Here is a 20148-nt window from a genome sequence, read left to right on the forward strand (position 1 = left end):
CACCCCCTCCCATCCACAGCCAGTGTCCCTGCACCCAGACACCCCTTCCCCTCTGCACCCAGTGCCCCTGCACCCAGACACCCCTTCCCCTCTGCACCCAGTGCCCCTGCACCCAGACACCCCTTCCCCTCTGCACCCAGTGCCCCTGCACCCAGGCACCCCCTCCCATCCACAGCCAGTGTCCCTGCACCCAGACACCCCTTCCCCTCTGCACCCAGTGCCCCTGCACCCAGACACCCCCTCCCCTCTGCACCCAGGCACCCCCTCCCATCCACAGCCAGTGTCCCTGCACCCAGACACCCCTTCCCCTCTGCACCCAGTGCCCCTGCACCCAGGCACCCCCTCCCCTCTGCACCCAGGCACCCCCTCCCATCCACAGCCAGTGTCCCTGCACCCAGACACCCCTTCCCCTCTGCACCCAGTGCCCCTGCACCCAGGCACCCCCTTCCCCTCTGCACCCAGTGTCCCTGCACCCAGACACCCCTTCCCCTCTGCACCCAGTGCCCCTGCACCCAGGCACCCCCTTCCCCTCTGCACCCAGTGACCCTGCACCCAGGCACCCCCTTCCCCTCTGCACCCAGTGTCCCTGCACCCAGACACCCCTTCCCCTCTGCACCCAGTGCCCCTGCACCGAGGCACCCCCTCCCTTCTGCAGCCAGTGCCTCTACACCCAGACACCCCCTCCCCTCTGCACCCAGGCACCCCCTCCCATCCACAGCCAGTGTCCCTGCACCCAGACACCCCTTCCCCTCTGCACCCAGTGCCCCTGCACCCAGGCACCCCCTTCCCCTCTGCACCCAGGCACCCCCTCCCATCCACAGCCAGTGTCCCTGCACCCAGACACCCCTTCCCCTCTGCACCCAGTGTCCCTGCACCCAGACACCCCTTCCCCTCTGCACCCAGTATCCCTGCACCCAGACACCCCTTCCCCTCTGCACCCAGTGCCCCTGCACCCAGACACCCCTTCCCCTCTGCACCCAGTATCCCTGCACCTAGGCACCCCTTCCCCTCTGCACGCAGTGCTCCTGCACCCAGGCACCCCCTCCCATCTGCACCCAGTATCCCTGCACCCAGGCACCCCTTCCCCTCTGCATGCAGTGCTCCTGCACCCAGGCACCCCCTCCCTTCTGCACCCAGTACCCCTGCACCCAGCCACCCTCTCCCCTCTGCATGCAGTGCTCCTGCACCCAGGCACCCCCTCCCCTCTGCACCCAGTATCCCTGCACCCAGGCACCCCCTCCCCTCTGCACCCAGTGCCCCTGCACCCAGGCACCCCCTCCCCTCTGCACCCAGTACCCCTGTCCCCAGGCACCCCCCTCCCCTGCACCCAGGCACCCCCAAGCACCCAGTGCCTTTCTCCCCACTGCACCCAGCCACCCCAGGCCTCCCTGTCCCTGCTCTCTGCCGCACCCAGACCCCCCTGCCCCTGCACCGGAGCCAGGCTCCCCCCGTGCGCTGCGACGGGCAGCTCCCCTGCCTGCACCAGCTGCCTGCGGGCCGGAAACGGGCGCTGCCACCAGACGGCTGCCAGCACCCAAAGCCGCAGGGGGATTACCAGCACGGCCGAGGGCGGGAGGCCCCTGCCAGCCCCGGGGCCCTGCACCCGCTGCTGCCTCCATGTTTGGCACAGGCAGCTGGTGGGAAGGAGCTCCGCGCCCCGCCGAGCCGACGCGACGCGCCCCAACTGGGAAGACGAGGTCGGGCGCGCGGAGGCAGTGAAAGCGCCGCGAAACGCCGCGGGTGCTTCCCGCCGCTGGCCCAGGAGGAACCCAGCTGCACCTGGGGGTGGGGGGTCCCCGAGCCGGTCCCACCAGCAGCCTCACCCCTGATTGGGAAGCCACGGCTGCGCGTGGGGATGCTGGCAGGGCGCAGAGGGCTGCAAGCACCCAGCACCGGGGTCTCGGTGCCACCGCCTGGGTCACCTTGCCGTGGCCCATGAGGGGCGGCCTAACATTGGCAGGACGGTGCCGGCAGGGTGGGTAGCCCAGCCACGGGCACCGCAGCGGGGCACCGATGGGGGCTGGGATGTCTGCGCAGGCAGCGCCAGGGATCGGGGTCCACCCGCGTGCCAGGGGTCACCGCAGCCCAGCGAGGTGCGGCGCAGGACCCCTCCTCGGGGTGCGGCGGGGGCACGGGCAGCCACGCGTCCACACACACACGGCACGCACACACACCCCTGCGCACACAGGCACAAACCTACGGGCCAGCACTCCCCTGCGCAGGGGTGCGCACACACGGACACACGGACACCGGCATGCACACGGGCAGGCGCACACGTGGGGTGCGCACACACGCAGGCAGGCGTGCACCGGCACTCACACGCGTGCACATGCACACACGCAGCCCCCCCGCAGTGCACGGGCACACACGGCCCCATCCTCAGCCCAGCTCCGGCTCAGCTCAGCTCGGCTTAGTCCGGCTCGGCTCGGCTCGGCTCAGCTCAGCTCGGCTTAGGCCGGCTCGGCTCGGCTCAGCTCAGCTCAGCCCGGCTCAGCCCGGCCCAGTTCAGCTTAGCTCAGTCCAGCTCAGCTCAGCCCGGCTCGGCTCAGCCCAGCCCAGCCCAGCTCAGCTCGGCTCGGCCCGGCTCCCGGGGGTGGGGCTCCCAGGGCCAGGCCCCGCCCCTCCCCGCCTCCCCCACCCCCCCCGTCCCGGGGCTCCCGCCCGTCCCCAGGGTCCGCTTCGACCCGCAGCGGCCCCGGTCCCCCCCAGGAGCGAGGCCCGGCCCGGCCCCGCGGGGCTCCCCCCCTCCGGCACGGCCCGGCCCAGCCCCGCCGGCCCCCCCGCCCCAGCGCTCCCGCTCCCGGCTCCCTCCCGCCGCCCGGCCATGCTCCCGCCCCGCTCCCGCTCCCGGTGCCGGTCCCGGTGCCGCCCCACGCACCGGCGCAGCAGAGCCGGGCGCTCAGGTACCGCCGCCTCTCGGGCTCGGAGCCGCCGCTCAGCCAGCCCCCGCCGGGGCAGGGGGCGGCCGCGCTGCCCGCCATGCTCGCTCCGCACCCGGCGGCACCCGACGGGACGGGACGGGACGGGACGGGGCCCGACTCGGACCCGCCCCGCGCCGCCGCCCCGCCCCGCCCGCGGGCGGCCCCGGCTCCGCCGGCCCGGGAACCCCGGGGGACCCGCGGCCCCTGTCTCCGCGCAGCCGGGGATCCCCCGCGCGGGACCCCTTCTCCTCCTGCCCTGGGGACCTGCGCCCCGTGCAGCAAGCACCCAGAGTCCTTCTCCTCTGCACCCCTTCCCCTACACCCAGGCACCCCTAATCCTGTGCACCCCCTCCCCTGCACCCAGGCACCTCTAATCCTGTGCACCCCTTCCCCTGCACCCAGGCACCCCTAATCCTGTGTACCCCTTCCCTTGCGCCCAGATGCCCCTAATCCTGTGTACCCCTTCCCCTGCACCCAGGCACCCCCTCCCGTCTGCACCCATGTCCCCCAGCACCCGGTGCCTTTCTCCCCACTGCACCCAGCCACCCCCCATCCCTGCTCCCGGCTGCACTCCCTGCACCCCACACCCCTGCCCCCCCACGCACCCCTCTGCCCAGGCAAGGCACCAGCCCCCTCCTTCCCGCTGCTGCAGCTGCCTGCACCTTCCTGAGCCTTGTGCCAGCCCCCAGGAGCCCCCACTACTGCAGCCTCGGGGCACCCCAACATCTCCAGCACCCACATCCTGACCCCCTCCCCACACACGGAGCTCCCGGGGCGACTGGGGAGCAGCTCCTGCCCCCCGGCGCTGCCACTGCAGGCAGGCTGTGCCCCGGCTGCCTCCCCAGCACCCATCCCTCCCCAGCATCACCCCTCCCGCCTCGTGCCCTGCAGGTGCCGCAGACCCGGCGAGGCCACGGCAAGGGGAGCTGGGCAGCCCTGGCGGGGGGCACCCGCAGAGTCCCCGTGCAGAGGAGAGCCCTCAGCGCGTTTTCTGGTGGGTGCCCACGGCGCTGACCCCCCAGGGAGCAGCCGGGACTCCCTGCGCCAACACCCGCGCAGCAGCTCGCGCCCCGTGCCACGTCCAACAGCCCCCCCGAGCACCGCGGGCAAGCGGAGCTGTGCTGGGAAGGAGCCTCCGGCAGGGACGGTGGTCCCGGGGATGCCACCGCGGGGGCACCCCACGCCGGGCCCCCGGCACGCATGGGACACCTGCCTCCTCGCCCGCAGCAGCAGCAGCAGCAGAGCTCAAACAGCATGGCGCCGTCCCGGCAGGGCCCTGGCTCCGGCTCCCACCGCTCCGCTCGGCGTTCAGCCGCATCTGGAGGGGAGCCGTGCCGCGGCCGGTGACTCAGACAGCCCACGGCCTCTGCCAGGCCCGGCTCTTCCTGCTCCCAGCCCTGCTCCCGGCCCCGCTCCCAGCCAGGGACGGAGCCCACCCCCGGGGCGCTCCGTTGGGATCCCCTCTGCCCCGGAGCGGCCGTGGGCAGAGCACGCGGCCAGCCAGGCCAAGCAGGAGCAGAGAGGGGGCTCGGACCACCGGGCACAGGCATCCGCATGGCACAGGCCCCCCAGGCAGAGAGAAGCCCGGGTGGTTCGGGGTCTGCCGCAGCCCCTGGCAGCACTCTGGGTGCCGGGGGGGTACCGGAGCTCGGCACACCCCTGTCAGCCTGCGCCCCCCCGGGGTGGGGGGTCTCATGTCAAAACCCAGCTGTGGTGCAACTCAGACGGGACACGCCAGGCCGGCCACAAGCACCCGGGTGTGGGGGCTGGGCACGGTGCGGCACGGCACGGCATGGTGCCATCCCCTGGCTCTGCCCCATGGCGCGGCGCGTCCCATCTGTACTGCAAAGATAAGGAGCTGGGGGGGGGCGGAGAGAGCCGGGCTGGGGCGATTAGCACCCGGCGAGCAGGAAATGCCGCCTGGAACTGGGACATGTTTCCTTCGGGATGTGTGCGCTGGTCCCGCCACGTTTGCCATGGCTGGCCCCCAGCCGCCAGGCAGCCTGGCCCGAGGGGGAGCCCCTCAAACGCAGGCAGAAACATGGAGTCTGTGGGGCAGTGCCGGGAAGAGCTTCCCCATGCCGGCGGGGGCCATGGCGGGGGGCCCGCCTGCTGCCAGCCTCGGCCCCAAGCCGCAGCCCGGCCATTTCCCCCGAGGCCGGTGAGTCACCGGCCAGGCTACAGCCAGTGGCAGCTTCCGACCCCCCCGGCCCCCGGCCTGGCACAGCCAGAACCGCCAGCGCGGTGGAAAAGCTGAGTGGAGCGGGCGGGGGGAGGACGGGGGGTTCCCAAACCTCTGGGGGCCTCCCCCGCCCACCGCTGCCGCCACGTCTCTGGCCACGATTCTGGCAGCCTTGGAAACCGGAGCGGGGCCCAAACAAACAGCCAGCATCCTGCTGCCGAAACAGCTCGCGCTGCCGCCGCCGAAACCAGGCGGCTCTGCTGCCGCCAGCCCACCGCGCTCTGCTGCAGCCGCCGCGCCACGGCCCCCGGCTCTCCCCTCCCAACCCCTCTGCAGCCCCAGACCTGCCACCGTTCCCAGTCCCTGCTGCATCCCTCCCCCCCCCCAGCTCCACAGCACCCAGGGGGGCAGCACTGGGGGGGTCTGGCCTCGCCCGGGGACGAGCCAGGGGTCCCCCTACGCTGCCGCCTCCGAGTGTCCCTGCTTGGGGCATGGGGAGCGGGGGGTACCGAGCCCGCGGCAGCACCCCACGCTCTCCTGGAGCATCCCCCCAGGGACCCTGGCTTCTCCCCAGGGCGGCTGCAGGACGGTGATGGCCCCCCCTGCCGCGGCCGGGCGCAGCCGGAGGCCCAGCTGGGGATGGGGAGAAATTGGACACGAGCACCGGCCAGGCTGCGGTGCCCAAGGTAAACACGCGCCCCGACACTGTGCCGAAACTACAACCGAGAGCAGCCGGGTGCAGAGCCTGGGCTGCACCGAGGCAGTCCCCTCGCCCCTCGCATATTCTAGGAACAATGCGCCAAAATAACCCCCCTTCACCGCCCCACGTCCCCCCCCACCTGCCTGCCACACTGCCACGGCACAGCACGGCACGCGGACCACGGGCAGAAACCCCCCCCGAGCCCAGGAGGGACCAGGGAGGTGCAGAACTGGGCAGGGACGAGTGTGGTCAGCGCTGCCGGAGCCCCCTGGGATCCCCCAGCTCGGGGGGGTCACGGCAGAGCGCGGCACGGCGGGGATGACAGGCCCCGGCAGGTGCGACCTTGGGGGTGCCCTTCGGACAGCCCTGGGCAGGCGCCAGGGACAGTGGCCCCCCCGGCGGGGAACAGCCCGGGGCCCCCGTCAAGGTGCCCTGCCCGCCTTATCTGGCACCGGGATGGCTGCGGGCAGAGGCAGGCAGTGGCACGGGCAGGCCAGGCCGCTCGCCGCCGGGGTGCCTGCAGCATCTCCCACCAGCGCAGCTCACCGCGGCGAGCGGGAGCGCGCGGCTGAGGTTTCCCCAGCACGCGCAGCCGTGGCGGAGGGGCCGGGGCCGTCCTGGAGCAGGCAGCACGAAGCAGGCAGCACAAAGCAGGCAGCGTGACAGCTCCCAATGCCGCACACAGATCGACGGAAACCGCAGCCAACGCCCTGGAAAGCGCCAGGGGGGGCTGGGACCACGGTGGCTTGCCCCACAGCTGCCACCGTCGCGGCGGACGCGGATGCGGCCCTGGCAGAAGGGACGCACGTGGCCACGGCCACCCCGGCTCTGGGCGTGAGGGGTCTCGTGGGACCCCGGGATCCGGCTCTGCCTGCGGGGATGGCGGCAAGCGCCACAGGGGCTGCGTGGGGATCCCCAGTGCTCAGCCACAGCCGCGCTCCGACCGCAGCCCCTGACCAGCCTGGCCCTTCTGCGGCACAAGCGTGCCGCACTGCGGGCAGCCCCTGCCCACACCCCTGCAGCAGGCAGCTTTGCCCCTCCACTGCTGCCTGTGCTGGGCGCGCTGCCCCGGCAGCCATCGCTCACCCTGAGTTTCGGGGGGGACGCTGCCGTCACAGAGGTGAAGACAACAGTGTGGGAAGGGGGGGCTCTGTGAACCCACAAAATAACCTGCCCACATCGACAGCTACCTGCCCGCCCTTTTCCCGCAAGGACACACATCCCTGCCAACACCAGGATCCGCACCGAGGTTCCTGCTGTGGCGTCCCTCCCCGGCCCCCACCGCCTCTCCTGTCACCAGATCCCTGTCCCCAAAAATATTTAGCACCTTCACGCCTCGGGAAAACACCTGCTGCTCCCCAGCAGGGAGATTTCGGCTGTCGGCTACCCGAAAATGATGGGGAACAGGGCTGGGGATGCTGGAGGGGCTTGGGCAGCAGCCCCCCACGGCGCGGGTGCCTCAAGGCACCCGCGCCGTGGGGGGCTGCTGCCGGGACCCCCACTCCTAATAGTGTCGGGTGGGGGGGTCACACTCTGGTGGTGCTGAGTCACCGTGGGTACCAGGATGCTCTGCATCCCGCCCCGGGATGCTCCCCCACGGCAGGTGAGTCCCCCCTAAAGCCCCCCAGGACCACCCATCCACCTCCCGCCCCATCGGGGCAGCCGGTCCCTCCCCCCTCCCTCCCCCCTCCCGGGATGGGCGGGGCGAGGGGTCGAGCCGAGCCGAGCCGAGCCGAGCCGAACTCACCTGCATCCCCCGGTTCGGCACGCCGCCGCCAGTACCAGACCAGAGCGAGGGATGCTGCGTGTCCCACGGCCACGAGCGAAGGGAAAAGGGAACCGGTGTCCTCCATGGGGACACGGCACGGCTCGGCACGGCTCGGCACGGCTCGGCGCGGCTCGGCGGGGCAGGGACGCACCAGCGCCCGCCCCCCCCGGGGCAGCTCCCGCTCCGCCTTAACCCCTCCCGGTCCGCGGCGAGGAGACGCCTTCCTGCCTGCTGTACCGGCAGGATCGGGCCCCCCCCCCCCCCCCGTGTCCGTCCCTCCCCCCCGCCGTCCGCTCGCCCCATCACTCACATCCCGGCTTTTTATATCCCGGGACGCCCCGGCCGGCCGGCGCCAGCCCCCCCCCTTCCCGGCCCGGCGGGTCTCACCTACCCGGCACGACCTTCATGGGCAGGCAGGGCGCAGGCAGGGTGCAGGCAGGGTGCAGGCAGGGCGCGGGCAGGGTGCAGGCAGCGCGGACGCAGCGCGGCTCCGCCGGTGGCGGGGGCCGGGGGGGGGGGCGGGCAGGGAGCGGGCGCCGATATAAATAACCGGGGCCCGTCACCCGTCACCCAGCCCGAGTTAGAACATGACACGGGTGGGGGCGGGACGGGGCGGCCGCGGCTCCCCGGGACCCCCGGCACCGGGAGGGTTAAGCCGGCCGCCATCTCGAGGAGTTAATTACACCGGCACTAATGGCCTAGAAAGCCCCGCCGCCGCAGGAAGCCGCCCCGCCGGGCCAGGGGTCGGGCTGGGGGGACTGGGGGAGCGGCGGGACCCGCTCTGCCCCGCGGGGACCCCCGCAGCCTCCACGCCGCCGGCGCGACCCCGTCCCGCCAGCCCGGAATCCAGGCCTGGTTTTCCCGCAGCGGCTCCCCGGAGCAGAGGGAAAACCCGGACCCGGATCCCCCGGAGCGACGGGACGGCTGAATGCCGGGAGGGGCCGGGGCTCCGCGGCGGCGCCCCACGGGGACCCCCTCACGCGGGACCGGGCAGGGACTCGGGCAGCACCCAGCCCCACGGCCGGTCCCCCCGCGCCGCAGCGGGGCCGCAGCCCAGCGCGGGATGCGACCCCCGGGGTAGAGATCGGGGGAACCCCCCCCGGGACGTGCGGCGTGGGCGCACGGCGCCCGCGGGGCTGTGGGAGGGAGCGAGCGGGGCAGACCCGGGAGCGAGCAGAGGGATGCGCGGCGCAGGGGATGCGGTGAGTGGGACGGGGATGCTGGGGCAGGGCCGGTCCACGCAGGACCACGCGGCCCACGGGTGCAGCAGGACCCGTGGGCCTGGCCCCCCCGTCGGCCCGGTGACTCACGGCGCTGGCAGGGAGCGGGCCCGGCGCCTTCGTGCTGGAAACTTGGCTGCGGGGCTGAGTCACGGCCGGCAGCGGGGGCGGGGGGGCCCTCACCGCGGCCTCGGGGCGCCGGCCGCAACTGCGCCGCCCGGGGGGGGGGACACGGACGCCCCGCAGCCCCCGCCGGATCCAGCTGCCGCCGATCGTGTGTCGGGATCGCGTGTCGCTGGGGGGGCCGGGGAGGGGGGCAGGGGCGGGTACGTCCCCCCGCAGCCGCCGGCTGCGGGCAGCCCCCTCCCCACCAACAGCCCTGCCCGCCCCAGCTGCCGCTGTCTGTCTGTCCGTCCGGACCCACCCTGCGCTCAGCAGGGTCCTCGGGGCGCAGCCCCCCCACGGCACAGCCACCCCACGGCGCAGCCACCCCACGGTGCAGCCCCCCCCACGGCGCAGCCCCCCCACGGCGCAGCCCCCCCACGGCACGACCACCCCCACGGCGCAGCCCCTGCCTGCCATGGGGAGCCCCGGGGGGCCGGCAGCAGTGAGACCCCCAGCAGCACCGAGGGTCCCCAGCAGCCCAACCACCCCTTGGGCATCACGGGGAGCCGCCCCGCTGCACCCCAGCACATCCAGCCCTGGGGGAACACCACGGCCCCCCCAGGGACCACCCCGGCCCCAGCACTGCATGCCCCCCCCCGTGCCCAGCCCACGGGCAGGGCCCAGCCTCCCCCTGCCCCACGGGACACCCGGAGTTCTGCTGCAGTCCCTGTGGCTGCACGGGGGCATGGCGGTCCCCAAGCCCCCCCAGCACCCCTCCACCCCCAGGCAGTGCAGGGGCTGCAGGTGCCCCCTGCCCCTGACCTGGGCTGGGCAGGGAGGGCACTAGGGGAGTCCTGCCCCCGGGGCTGGGGAGGGGGGACATGGCATCAGCTCAGCGCCAGGGGCTCGCTGCAGACCCCCTGGGGAGCAGAAGGCATAAGGTGCCCCCACGCACCCCCACCCACAAGAGCACCCCGGGCACCCAGGGCTGAGGGACCCTCCTCCTGCCCAGCCCGGGGGTCCCCCCTCCCATGGCTGCTGGTTGATACCTGGGGCCGGGCCGGGCTGGGGGGGCGGCTGGGACACTCCCCCCGCAGCGGTGGCGGCGACGGTGACGGGCTCCACGTGCCGCTCGCCCTCCTCCTTCCTGCGGTAGAGCCGGTCACCGCCGGCGGGACGCGCCCTACCGGGGCCGGTGTCACCGGTGTCGGCCGGGCGGTGGGCGGGGGCGGCGGGGCGGCGGGTGCGCTGCAGGGAGAGCGGGACGATCTCGGGCGGCAGGCGCAGGTACCGGCGCAGGTAGGTGATGCCCTCGTCCGTCAGGTACCAGTAGAAGTGGCGCCAGGCAAAGGTCTCCCGCACCAGCCGGCGGGAGCGCAGCGAGGCCATGGCGCGCAGCACCTCCACGTTGGGGACGCCGGGCAGCTGCGGGTGGGTGCGCCGCGGCCGGGGGTCCTTCTCGGCCACCAGCACGCCCTCGCGGAACAGCAGCTCCAGGATGGCGCGGAGCCGCTCCAGCGGCATCAGCATCCCGGCCACCATGGCGCGGCGCGGCTTGGCACGGCACCCAGCACGGCACGCCTCCGCTCAGCTCGGTTATGCCTCGGCACAGCCCGGTATGTCTGGCACGGCTCACCACTGCTCGGCACGGCTCGGTACGGCCCGACACAGTTCGGTATGGTGTGGCACAGCTCAGTATGGCCCGGCACGGCTCGGTATGGTCGGGCACAGCTCAGTATGGCCCGGCACGGCTCGGTATGGTCCGGCACGGCTCAGTATGACCCGGTACGGCTCGGTACGGCCCGGCACGGCTCGGTACGGCCCGGCACAGCTCGGCACAGCCCAGTATGGCCCGGCACAGCCCGGCGCAGCGCTGGCTGCCTGCAGCGGGCAGACTGGCGGCAGCTCCACCCCCGGGCCGGGGGGGCCGGGGGGCCGGGGGGGGCCGGGGGGGCCGGGGCACACGCCGCTCGGCCCAGCCCTGACTCAGCGGCCCCTCCCCGGCCTCGCCACCCGCCCGGGGGGGCCACGGCTCCCCCCTCCCGCCACCACCGCTCCGGGGCGGGGACGCGCCCGCCCCGACCCACCCGGCCGGTTCCCGCGTGGGAACCCCCGCGGGCCCCGCCCCGGGCCCGGGGACCGCCCCCCCGCCCCGCCCCGCCGCCGACCGGGGGGGGACCGGGAGCGGCCGCCACCTGCCCGGGGACGTGGCCCCCGCGCCCCCCCGGAGCATCGCCGGCCACAGGCAGGGCTGCAGGCAGAACAGCAGGCAGGGCTGTAGGCAGGACTACAGGCAGGGCTCCAGCGGCCGCATCCTGCCAACGTCAATATTTGCTCTGCTCCTGCCCCTGTTTGCACGGGGGGGGCCGGGCTGGGCGGGGGGGCTGCAGCCTCCGGGGGACCACACGTCCCCGCATCCCAGGGGACCGCGACGTGACAGCCCTGGCGCTGGCACAGCTTCGCCTCCCCCCCACGCCCCCTGGCCGCTTGTCCCCAGGGCTGGCAGGTGGGGGACGAGGCAGCTGCCACCCGCGGCCCCCCCAGCGCCCCACTGGGACTGGCAACTGCCTGCCACCCGCGGACCACCACCACCACAGAGACCCCAGCTCGCCGGCTGCTGCGGGGAGAGCCCCTGCTCCTGGCACCCAGGGCTCCCGGCACCCAGGGCTCCCGCCCTGCGGGCACACCCAGGTCCCGTGGCAGGGTGAGTGGGTGCGTGGGTGCCAGCAGCTGTCCCGTGGGCACCCAGACCATCTCCTCTTCCCGTCACGTGCTAGCACCAGTGCCAAGAGCAGGAGGGACTCTGGGGTGGCCTGGGGTGCCCAGGGTGCCCAGGCTCGCGGCAGCCCCCAGGGAGCCCCTGATTGAAGAGGTCCCACAGCAAAGCGACTGGGGGCTCCCCCAGGCTGGGGGGATCCCGGCCCCACGGCCCTGAAACGAGAGGACCACTGCCGCCATGCCTGGCCCGCTCCGGCCAGGGCTCCTGCGGCCCCCCCAGCCCCGCGGGGGGGGCACAGGGATCTCCAGTAAAAACGAGAGCTGCAGCTAGAGCTGTTCTTTCCTGTAGGGCTACACAAGAAGTCACCTCTCCCTCTGACTTCCATACCACTTCCTACGCCTGTACATTGCTCTGAGAGGGCCCGGGGATCCTCCGACCGCCGCAGCGCCCAGTGCAGGAGGGACCCCCAGCAGCAGTAGGGGGACAGGGGGGCCTGGGGGACACTGCGGCCTTTGGGGACAGTGTCAGCTGCAGAAGTGGCACCAATCCCAGGACTCCCTTCCCTGCTGATGGCGCTACCGGGAGTGGAGCAGCGATGGGGTGTGCTGAGATTTACCAGCAAGGCGGCAGGGGGGAGCGATGGGGAGCGGAGACCCCGGCACGGGGGGGTGCACAGCCCCCAGCACTGGTGGGGCACCCACCCCAGAGCTGCCGGGCCCCGCGTGCCCCACACCCGCAGGAACAGGTGATGTAAGCCGCGCCAGCGCTGCCAGGAGGGGACCCGCACCGGGACTTGCACAACTTCCCCTGTTTCGGGGGGGAAGCTGGGGGGGGGAGCAGAGCCCCCATTCCTGTCCTCCGAGGGCCCCCACCATGGGGCACCCTCAGCACAGGCGCCGAGGGGCCGGGAGCAGCGGGGGCACCGGGGCTCCCACCCACCCCAGCACAGGAGCACGGTGCCCACTCCCCCCAGCAAGAGCATCAGCCACGTGCCCAAGCCCCCTCTCAGTGTGCCGGCCCCACAGAGCACACCCGCCCCACGGCCCCACGGCACCAAGACCTCTGCGGTGCCCCCGGCACACGGCACCCCAGCAACCCCCCAGGTTCAGGAAGGGTGGGGACAGCGATGGGGACGGCAATGGGGACAGCGAGGGGGACAGCCCAGGATGTGGGGAGGGCCCAAGTTCACCAACGCCAGCCCAGGGCACCCCCAGCCGCAGACCCCCGGTGCGGGGGGACACAGGACCCCCAGCTGCAGCATTCCCAGCGCCGCCCAGCCGGGCCCCCCCAGGCAGGGATGGTGACAGGAGCGATCACACCCCGAGTCACCCCGGACCCCCGCGCACTCCCCACCCTGCAGCCCCGGGGGGGCCCGGAGGGCAGGGAGGGGCAGGGGACGCGCTGTCCCACCTAGGACACACAGACAGACAGACAGCGCCTGTGGGGACGCAGCTCCCCCAGTGCCTGCACCAACTGGTCCCCCCTCGGGAGTGGGGCTGAGGCTCCCCGGAGGGAGTGGAGACCTGGGGCCCCTGCACCCACGGGAGGGGGACAGCCGGGGGGCACAGCTTGGGGGGGTGACAGCCGGAGGGGACACCGAGGCCGTGGTGTGGGCCCGGTGCAGCTAGCGCGGTGCTCCCCGTGCCTGGCCACAGCCACGACCTGGCTCCCTGCGGGTGGGGGGACCCTCGTCCCCCCATGCCGCCACCTCCTGCCCCATGCGTCCCCCAGCACCGTCCCCCCACCCCGCTGCCCCCAGCCAGCCCTCTGCAGCACCAGGTCCCCATCCCCATGTTGGTGGGTGCAGGGATGGCGCAGGGACATGAGCGTGGGCACGGCCGGGGCACCTCCCTGTGAGGATGGCCCCCCCCAGGACATCGCACCCCGCCGCACCCCCGGGCCCCGCAGCCGGGTCACGGCCGCGCTGTCCGGCCGCCCATTGGGAAGTGCCGAGTCAGCGCCCGCTGCAGTGATCCAACACGATGTGACAGTGGAGCCGGCTCCGGCATCCAGCCGCTCCCCCCACGCCGCCCGTCCGCCAGGGACGCCGGGCACGGTGCCGGCACCCTCCCTGCACCCCCCATTCACCGCCCGGGAGCATCGGGTGCACTTCAGGGGCCGCTCTGCCCTCCCCGGTGCCTCCAGCTCCGCCGCAGCCGGTACCGGCCCCACAGCTCGCACCTCCTCCCCACCGCATCCTCCTGGCTGCGGCATGCGGCCCATGAAGGCCCCACCGTCACACCTCTGGGGGCCCAGGGGGGCACCGGCTGCCGGCATGCGGCACTGGGCTCGCCCCCCCAGCCCTGCTGTGCCCCCTGTGCCCCTCACCCTGCACCCCTCTGACCCACGGCCTGGGGGTCCGACCCACGGAGACCTCGGGCAGCGGGGCAGGTTGCAGGATCTCGGGGCAGGTGGGCGGGCAGCGGTGGAGGCAGGGCCCTGCGGGGGGGGCAGCAGCTCCTGGCCGTGGGCTCCTCGCTCGCCCGGTGCCGGTGCCGGGGTCCATAAGGGCTGGCGCTGGTGGGGCCGGAGAGCTCCCTGTGCCGAGGCAGGAACAAAGGCGCGGCTGTTTGCGGAGGGCACCGCGGTCAGAGCCGGGGGGCCGGGGGGCACCGTGGGCCGGGGCCAGGCCTGGTTATTAATGAGGCCGGGGCCGGCGGGGGTCCGCTGGCCATGCCTGTTCTCACCATAAATCAGCCCGGCCGGCAGCCCGGGCTCTGCGGGAGGGGGCACCTAGGCTCCTCCCGGCTGGGCCCACAGCAGCACCACTGCACCCCCACGGCTGCCGGCCGCCTGCCCCGAGATGTGGGGGTCTGCAACCTGCAACCGGCCCCAGAGCGAGCCCCCACCTGGCTGCGCCCTGACCCTTGCCGGGGTCTGCGCCAGCCCGGCCCCAGCCCCGCGGCTCGTCAGGGTAACGGGCCCTGCGGTGGCTGCCTGCCCGCCGCGGTCACACGCGGGCCGGTGGCGGCCAGCATCCCCATGACCAGCATCCATGGGCGCCCGTTACTCACGCCCCAGCGCCCTGGCTTCTGCGGCACAGCACGGCACAGCTCCCCGGCATGTCCCCCCAGCCCAGCAGTGCCTGGCAGGGGCTGGGTGATGCTGGGGCAGCCCCCGGCCCTGCTGAGATGAGTGACTACCGCTCCTCCTGCCTGCGCTGCAGGCAGCAGGCTGCCGGCAGCTGCCCGCACGGCCAAGCCAACACCGGCACAGGAGGGATGCGGCCGGAGCCCCTCGGTATGAGGTTGGAGTCCCGCGGGATGTGGCAGGAGCCCCCCGGGATGAGGTTGGAGCCCCCCAGGATGTGGTTGGAGCCCCCCAGGATGCAGCCGGAGCCCCCCGGAATGCGGTTGGAGCCTCCCAGGGTGCGGCAGTGGCCGGAGCCCCTCGGCCGTCACCCATCATGGGTGGGCTCGGGCTCCCGGGAGCTGGGGCTGCCCCCCCGCAGGGCCAAGCCCCGGGGCGGCCGTGCCCCCCCGGCGGTCCCGCAGCCCCCGGTACCTTTCAGGGAGATGATCTCGTGGTGGATGGAGCGGGACGCCTCCATGGCTGCTCCCTCCGGTCCCCTCCCGCTCCCGCTGGGTCCCGCAGCCCCGGGCCGGCCCCGCAGCCCCGGGCCGGCCCCGCCCCCCCGCCCCGCCCTGCCCCGCCCCCCCCGCCGCAGCCCACCCGCCGCTGCGGCACCGCGCCCGCCCCCGGCCCCGCACCGCCCCCGCACCGCCCCCCCGCACCGGCCACCCCTCCCGCACCTGCTGGGGACCGGCCCCGCATCCCGGCCCCGCCCGGCATGGCCCCGCACAGCACAGACCCCCCACACCAGCGCGGACCCCCCAGTACAGCACAGACCCCCCCATTATAGCACAGACCCCCTCCCACAGCGCAGACCCCCCCATCCCCATCTAGTACAGCACAGACCCCCCCATTATAGTACAGACCCCCTCCCACAGCACAGAACCCCCCATCCACACAGCTCCAGTACAGCTCCCGCATCAGCACGGCCCTCCCCCAGTACCGCCCCCCCATCAACACGGACCCCCCATCCCCACCCACTCCAGCTCGGACCCCCACATACACAGTCCCCCATTCCACCCAATACAGCACCCCCCCCATCAGCACAGCCCCCCATCCCCCCTCGTACAGCACAGCCCCCCCATGAACAGCCCCCCATCCCCTCCCCATCCAGCACAGCCCCCCCATTCTCACCCAGTCCAGCCCAGCCCCCCGCCCCCCCCGCCAGCCCTGGCTCGCACAGCCCTGGCAGCGGGGCCCATCACCATGGCATCGGGCCTGAGAGCCAGCTCTGCCCGCGCTGGCAGCCTGGTGGGACAAGGGACAAAGGGGGCAGAGACAGAGCAGACCCCCCCGCACCCCTCGGGGCAGTGCCAGAGACAGGGGACGCCTGTCCTTGGGGGGGGCAGGGGACAGGAGACGCCTGTCCTTGGGGGCGGGGGATTCCTGTCCTCGGGGGGGGGACAACAGGGTTGCCTGTCCTCGGGGGGGGGACACGGGACAGGGGATGCCTGTCCCTGGGGGAGGACACGGGACAGCAGACGCCTGTCCTGGGGGAGAGCCAACCTATCCCCCCCCGGCCTGGACACGGGTCCAGGTCTCCCTGCAGCATCGCCCTCCCCCCAGCATCCCCCCCCTCAGCATCCCCCCCCAGCTGGGGGGGGCAGAGCCTGCAGCTGCCCCAACCCCCCTGGGGGGACGCAGCCACCACTGCCTCCCGCAGCCCTCGGCACCAGCACCCGGAAAAGCATCAGCTGCCTCCGCCGGGACCCCCAGTCCTGCTCCCCCCCCAGGCCAGAGGGGCTGGCACCCACAGGGAGAGCACCGGCACCCTGAGGGCCGGCAGCGGGGGCACCATCCGGGCCCCCCCGGCACCCTGCTCCTCCTGCCGTCGCTGGCACCACTGCTCTGCCCTGGCTGCTCTGCCCGGCGGCAGTGGGGGGCTCGGGGGCAGCCCCCCAGCATGGTGGCAGCGCCAAGCCCCGGCCTCCCGGCTCCGCGTGGCCGCACCAGCCCCGGGCCCTGCCAGGAACTGCCGCTGCCTGCGCCGCACTGCGGCCAGCCCCGGCCACCGGCCAGCCCGGGCCCGAGCCCCCCGCCACTGCCGGGAGGGACCCCCGGCTCAGCCCCGGCACACCCGGCTGCCCGGCGGGGCTGTCCCTGTGGCCAGGGGGTCTCAGGGGTCTGGATGCCCCCGACATGGGTGACGTTTGCCAGATGGAGCCGGCCCCAGAGCACCGTGCTGAGCCTGGCTGGAAAGCCCCGGTTGTCGGCGGTGGCGGCGGCAGTGGCGGTGGCGCTGGCCCCCAGCCAGGTTTCGGTTCCTTCCGGGCGCGCTCCTGGCGCTGCGCAACGATAACGTCTCTAATCGGGAAGCCACGAGGCGGCCCGGCAAACGCCCGCCAGCCCGCTGCAACAGCCGGCTCCTGCCCGCCTTGCCCAGGGACACCGGCACCCAGCACCCCTGACACCCCAGCACCCTGCCCTGCTGCCAGGGCTGCTGCCGGCTCTGCCGGCCCCCTGCCCCACGCTGCCTGCCCCATGAGTGGTGGCCGGGCATCCCGCGTGGAGCTCTCCCTGCAATGGCTGCCTCCCGCTCCTACCCAGCACCGGGCAGACGCCGGTGCAGCACAACCACCCACCGCAACCTGTTCACCGCGGCAGCTAAGACCCCTGCTTGCCTGGGGTCCATCCTGCCGCCGACGCACGGCAGCTCGTCCCCTCACCCAGCCACCGCCAGCCCCCGCTGCCGCAGGACATCAGTGCTCCATGCTGTGGGTGCAGACCGTGCCCCCCGGCACAGCCCCTGGCAAAGCCCCTGTTGCTGGGCCTTGGCACCGGCCAGCCCGCGGCAGAGTGGGTGCTGGATCCCACAGGGCTCTGGAGACTTGGGGCCGGCACGTGCCGGTGGCGCCAGCCCAGGCGGAGCCGACAGGTACCGGCTGCTCCGACGGGCTCCCCGCCAACCGTCTCCTCTCTGCGGTGGCGTCACCTCGTTTTGCAGAGCCCCGATGCTGAGTTGATGCTTCCCGGCGCACCCGGCTCAGCCCCAGCATTGCCCGTCCCTTCCCAGCAGAACGCAAGCCTGCCGTCACCTGCAGCTTGCCGGGCTGTGGCTGTGGCACTGCTGCCAGAGCCCCCCATGTGTCCCCTTCCCCAAGTGTCCCCTTCCCCACGTGTCCCCTTCCCCGCCGGCTCCTCCGCCGACCCCGGCATGGCCAGGCAGGACCTCCTCTGCCTCTGAGCCTGCCCAAACCTGGCACCGGCAGCCACACCGGGCTGTGCACATCCAGCCCTGGCCGCACCCCAGCCAGGCACCCGAACCTGCCCCGCAGGGCCCATGGCACCAAACCCGCCAGCTGATGGGACCGGCCCTGCTGTGGGGACCCCCCCCATGCCCATGGCCCTACCAGCCCCTGGGGAGGCCCAGCTGGGACGGCCCGGTGCCCCCAAGCCCCTGGCATGCGCTCAGCGCTCACCAGCCCAGCGGCATGGAGTCATGTTCGGGCACTGACCCACCCACGGTGCCCCAGCCCCGCCGAGGGACACCCGCTCCCCAAACCATGTGCCGCCCCCAGCAGCGGCACCCGGCGCTTCGTGGGGCCCTGGCAGGCTCAGACGGGCGAGCTCCTTCCGGCACCCACCGGCGGCACCGAGCGCACGATGGTCCCTCGGCCAGGGGACAGCCCGGCCAAGGCCTTGGCACCAACCTGCTGTGGCACAGCCCGGCGGCAGGGGCTGCAGGCTGGCAGGCGCCCACTCCCGCTGCCCACCCTGCCTCTCGGTGGGGGTCCCACCTGGCGGGGCCAGCACGTCCCACCCACCTCATGTGCTGGGACACTGCGGCAGGAGCAGCAGGGACCATCCGGCATCGGGGCCGGGGCCAGCCCGTGACGGCGCACACGCGCACACACACACGCATGTGCATACACACACACGCGTGGGCACACACACGCACACGCACCCCTCCACGGTGCCGTGGCACCACACCAGAGCTCACCTGCCCTGCCACCTTCAACACGGCTGCTCGTGGCACAGTGGGCTCAGCCCCAGGGCTCCAGCGCTGGCGGCACCAGGCACCCCCAGCGACCAGCTGCACGGGCGAACGGGTGGGGGGTCGCACCCACGGAGCCCCCGGGGCAGCCCCCCCAGGGCGAGAGTCTCCCTGCACCCGGGGCAGGTCCTCCGGCACGGATGCCGAACACCCCCCAGCACCCCCAGCCCCACGCACGCCCTGGCACCGGCGGGGGCTGCCCCCCCAGGCAGCTACTGCCACGCAAGGGCAGGGGCAGGCAGGGGCAGGCAGAGCGCAGGCAGAGCACAGGCAGCTCTTGCTCCCCTTGTAAGGGCATGGCTGTCAGAGGCTGCCGGCCCCACGCGGAGCCACCCTGTGCCCCCCCCGGCCACGTGCCAGCCCCGCCATCCCAGGGGGCACCACAGGAGACCGGGGGAGCCGCAGAGCTGCCGAGGTGCCAATGCCACCGATGTCACCGCCAAGCGCTGGAGCTCATGCCCTGAGATGCCAATGCCACCGCTGACCACTGGTGCCTGTGCCCAGCCCCCTGCACCCCTCCTGGGCTGCCAGGCGGCCCCGGCCCTGGCCCCCACCCCCTGTGCCAGGCAGGCCCAGCTGCCGTGGCCCCCCTCACCCCAGACGCAGACCCCACGTTGCCCGTGCCTGCTCCCTGCCACCCCCCCCGCACTCACCCCAGCCCCCCGGGAGGCACCCTCTGGCCCCAGCCCACCGAGCAGGACCCCCCACCCCAGCATGCTGCCCCGAGCACCGCAGACCCCGCTGGCAGCCTCCAGCCGGCCCGGGGGGCCACGGCCCAGACCCCTGCCCGTCCACGCCGAGAGCCTGGCACGGGGCTGCTCCAGGGGCCCATGTGCCTGCAGCTCCCCGGGCACCAACACCCCAGGGGGAGTGGCAGCTGGGGGGCACCCGGAGGGGTCCCCGCTCCCCGGTGCCGGGACCTGGCCCCCAGCAGCGCCCCGCGGGTGCCGGCAGGGCTGAGCCGGGTGCTGGCAGGGGCCTCGGCGGCGCCTGACGTGCCCTATTATGGGAATGAGCTGCCGAGCCTTCCCCGGGCGGTCCCTCTGCACCGGCTGCCCCCCTAGGCTCCCCCCGGCACGGACCCCCGCATGGGGCAGGGTCCGGGGGGGTCGGTACCTTTGTATCGCTCCCGCACGTCCTCATAGGCTTGGATGAAGTCCTGTTCCTCGGCGTTGGGGGGCAGGCGCCCCAGGTCATAGGTGGCCATGGCAGGCAGGGGCCAGGGCGGCAGCGGGCGGCGGCGGCGGGCAGGGGCCGGGGGCTGCCGGCGTGTCCGGTGGCCGGCGTGTCCGGCCACTGCGCAGCCCCGCACAGCCCAGCCCAGCACAGACACAGACACGGGACACGGCGGGACATTCCAGCCCGCCCAACCCTTAAAGGAACAGCCCGACGCCGCCCCGATGCACACCCGGACTGCCAGCCACGGCACCCCAGGGGGCACAGCACCCCCATGGGCCACAGCACCCC

The 20148-nt window shown here is 73.9% G+C and overlaps 1 protein-coding gene across 1 annotated transcript in view; it reads right to left on the minus strand.

Moving 5' to 3' along the window:
- Positions 1-10760, minus strand: part of PLEC (plectin) — an 84049-nt gene extending 73289 nt beyond the window's left edge. Inside the window, exon 1 of the mRNA XM_075144518.1 lies at positions 9946-10760. Coding sequence (XP_075000619.1) covers positions 9946-10438 — 493 coding nt within the window. The 5' untranslated portion in view covers positions 10439-10760. The remainder of the gene's footprint in view (positions 1-9945) is intronic.
- Positions 10761-20148: the final 9388 nt, after the last annotated feature.

The sequence above is a fragment of the Calonectris borealis genome, chromosome 2, assembly GCF_964195595.1.
Source record: "Calonectris borealis chromosome 2, bCalBor7.hap1.2, whole genome shotgun sequence".
Classification (NCBI taxonomy): domain Eukaryota; kingdom Metazoa; phylum Chordata; class Aves; order Procellariiformes; family Procellariidae; genus Calonectris; species Calonectris borealis.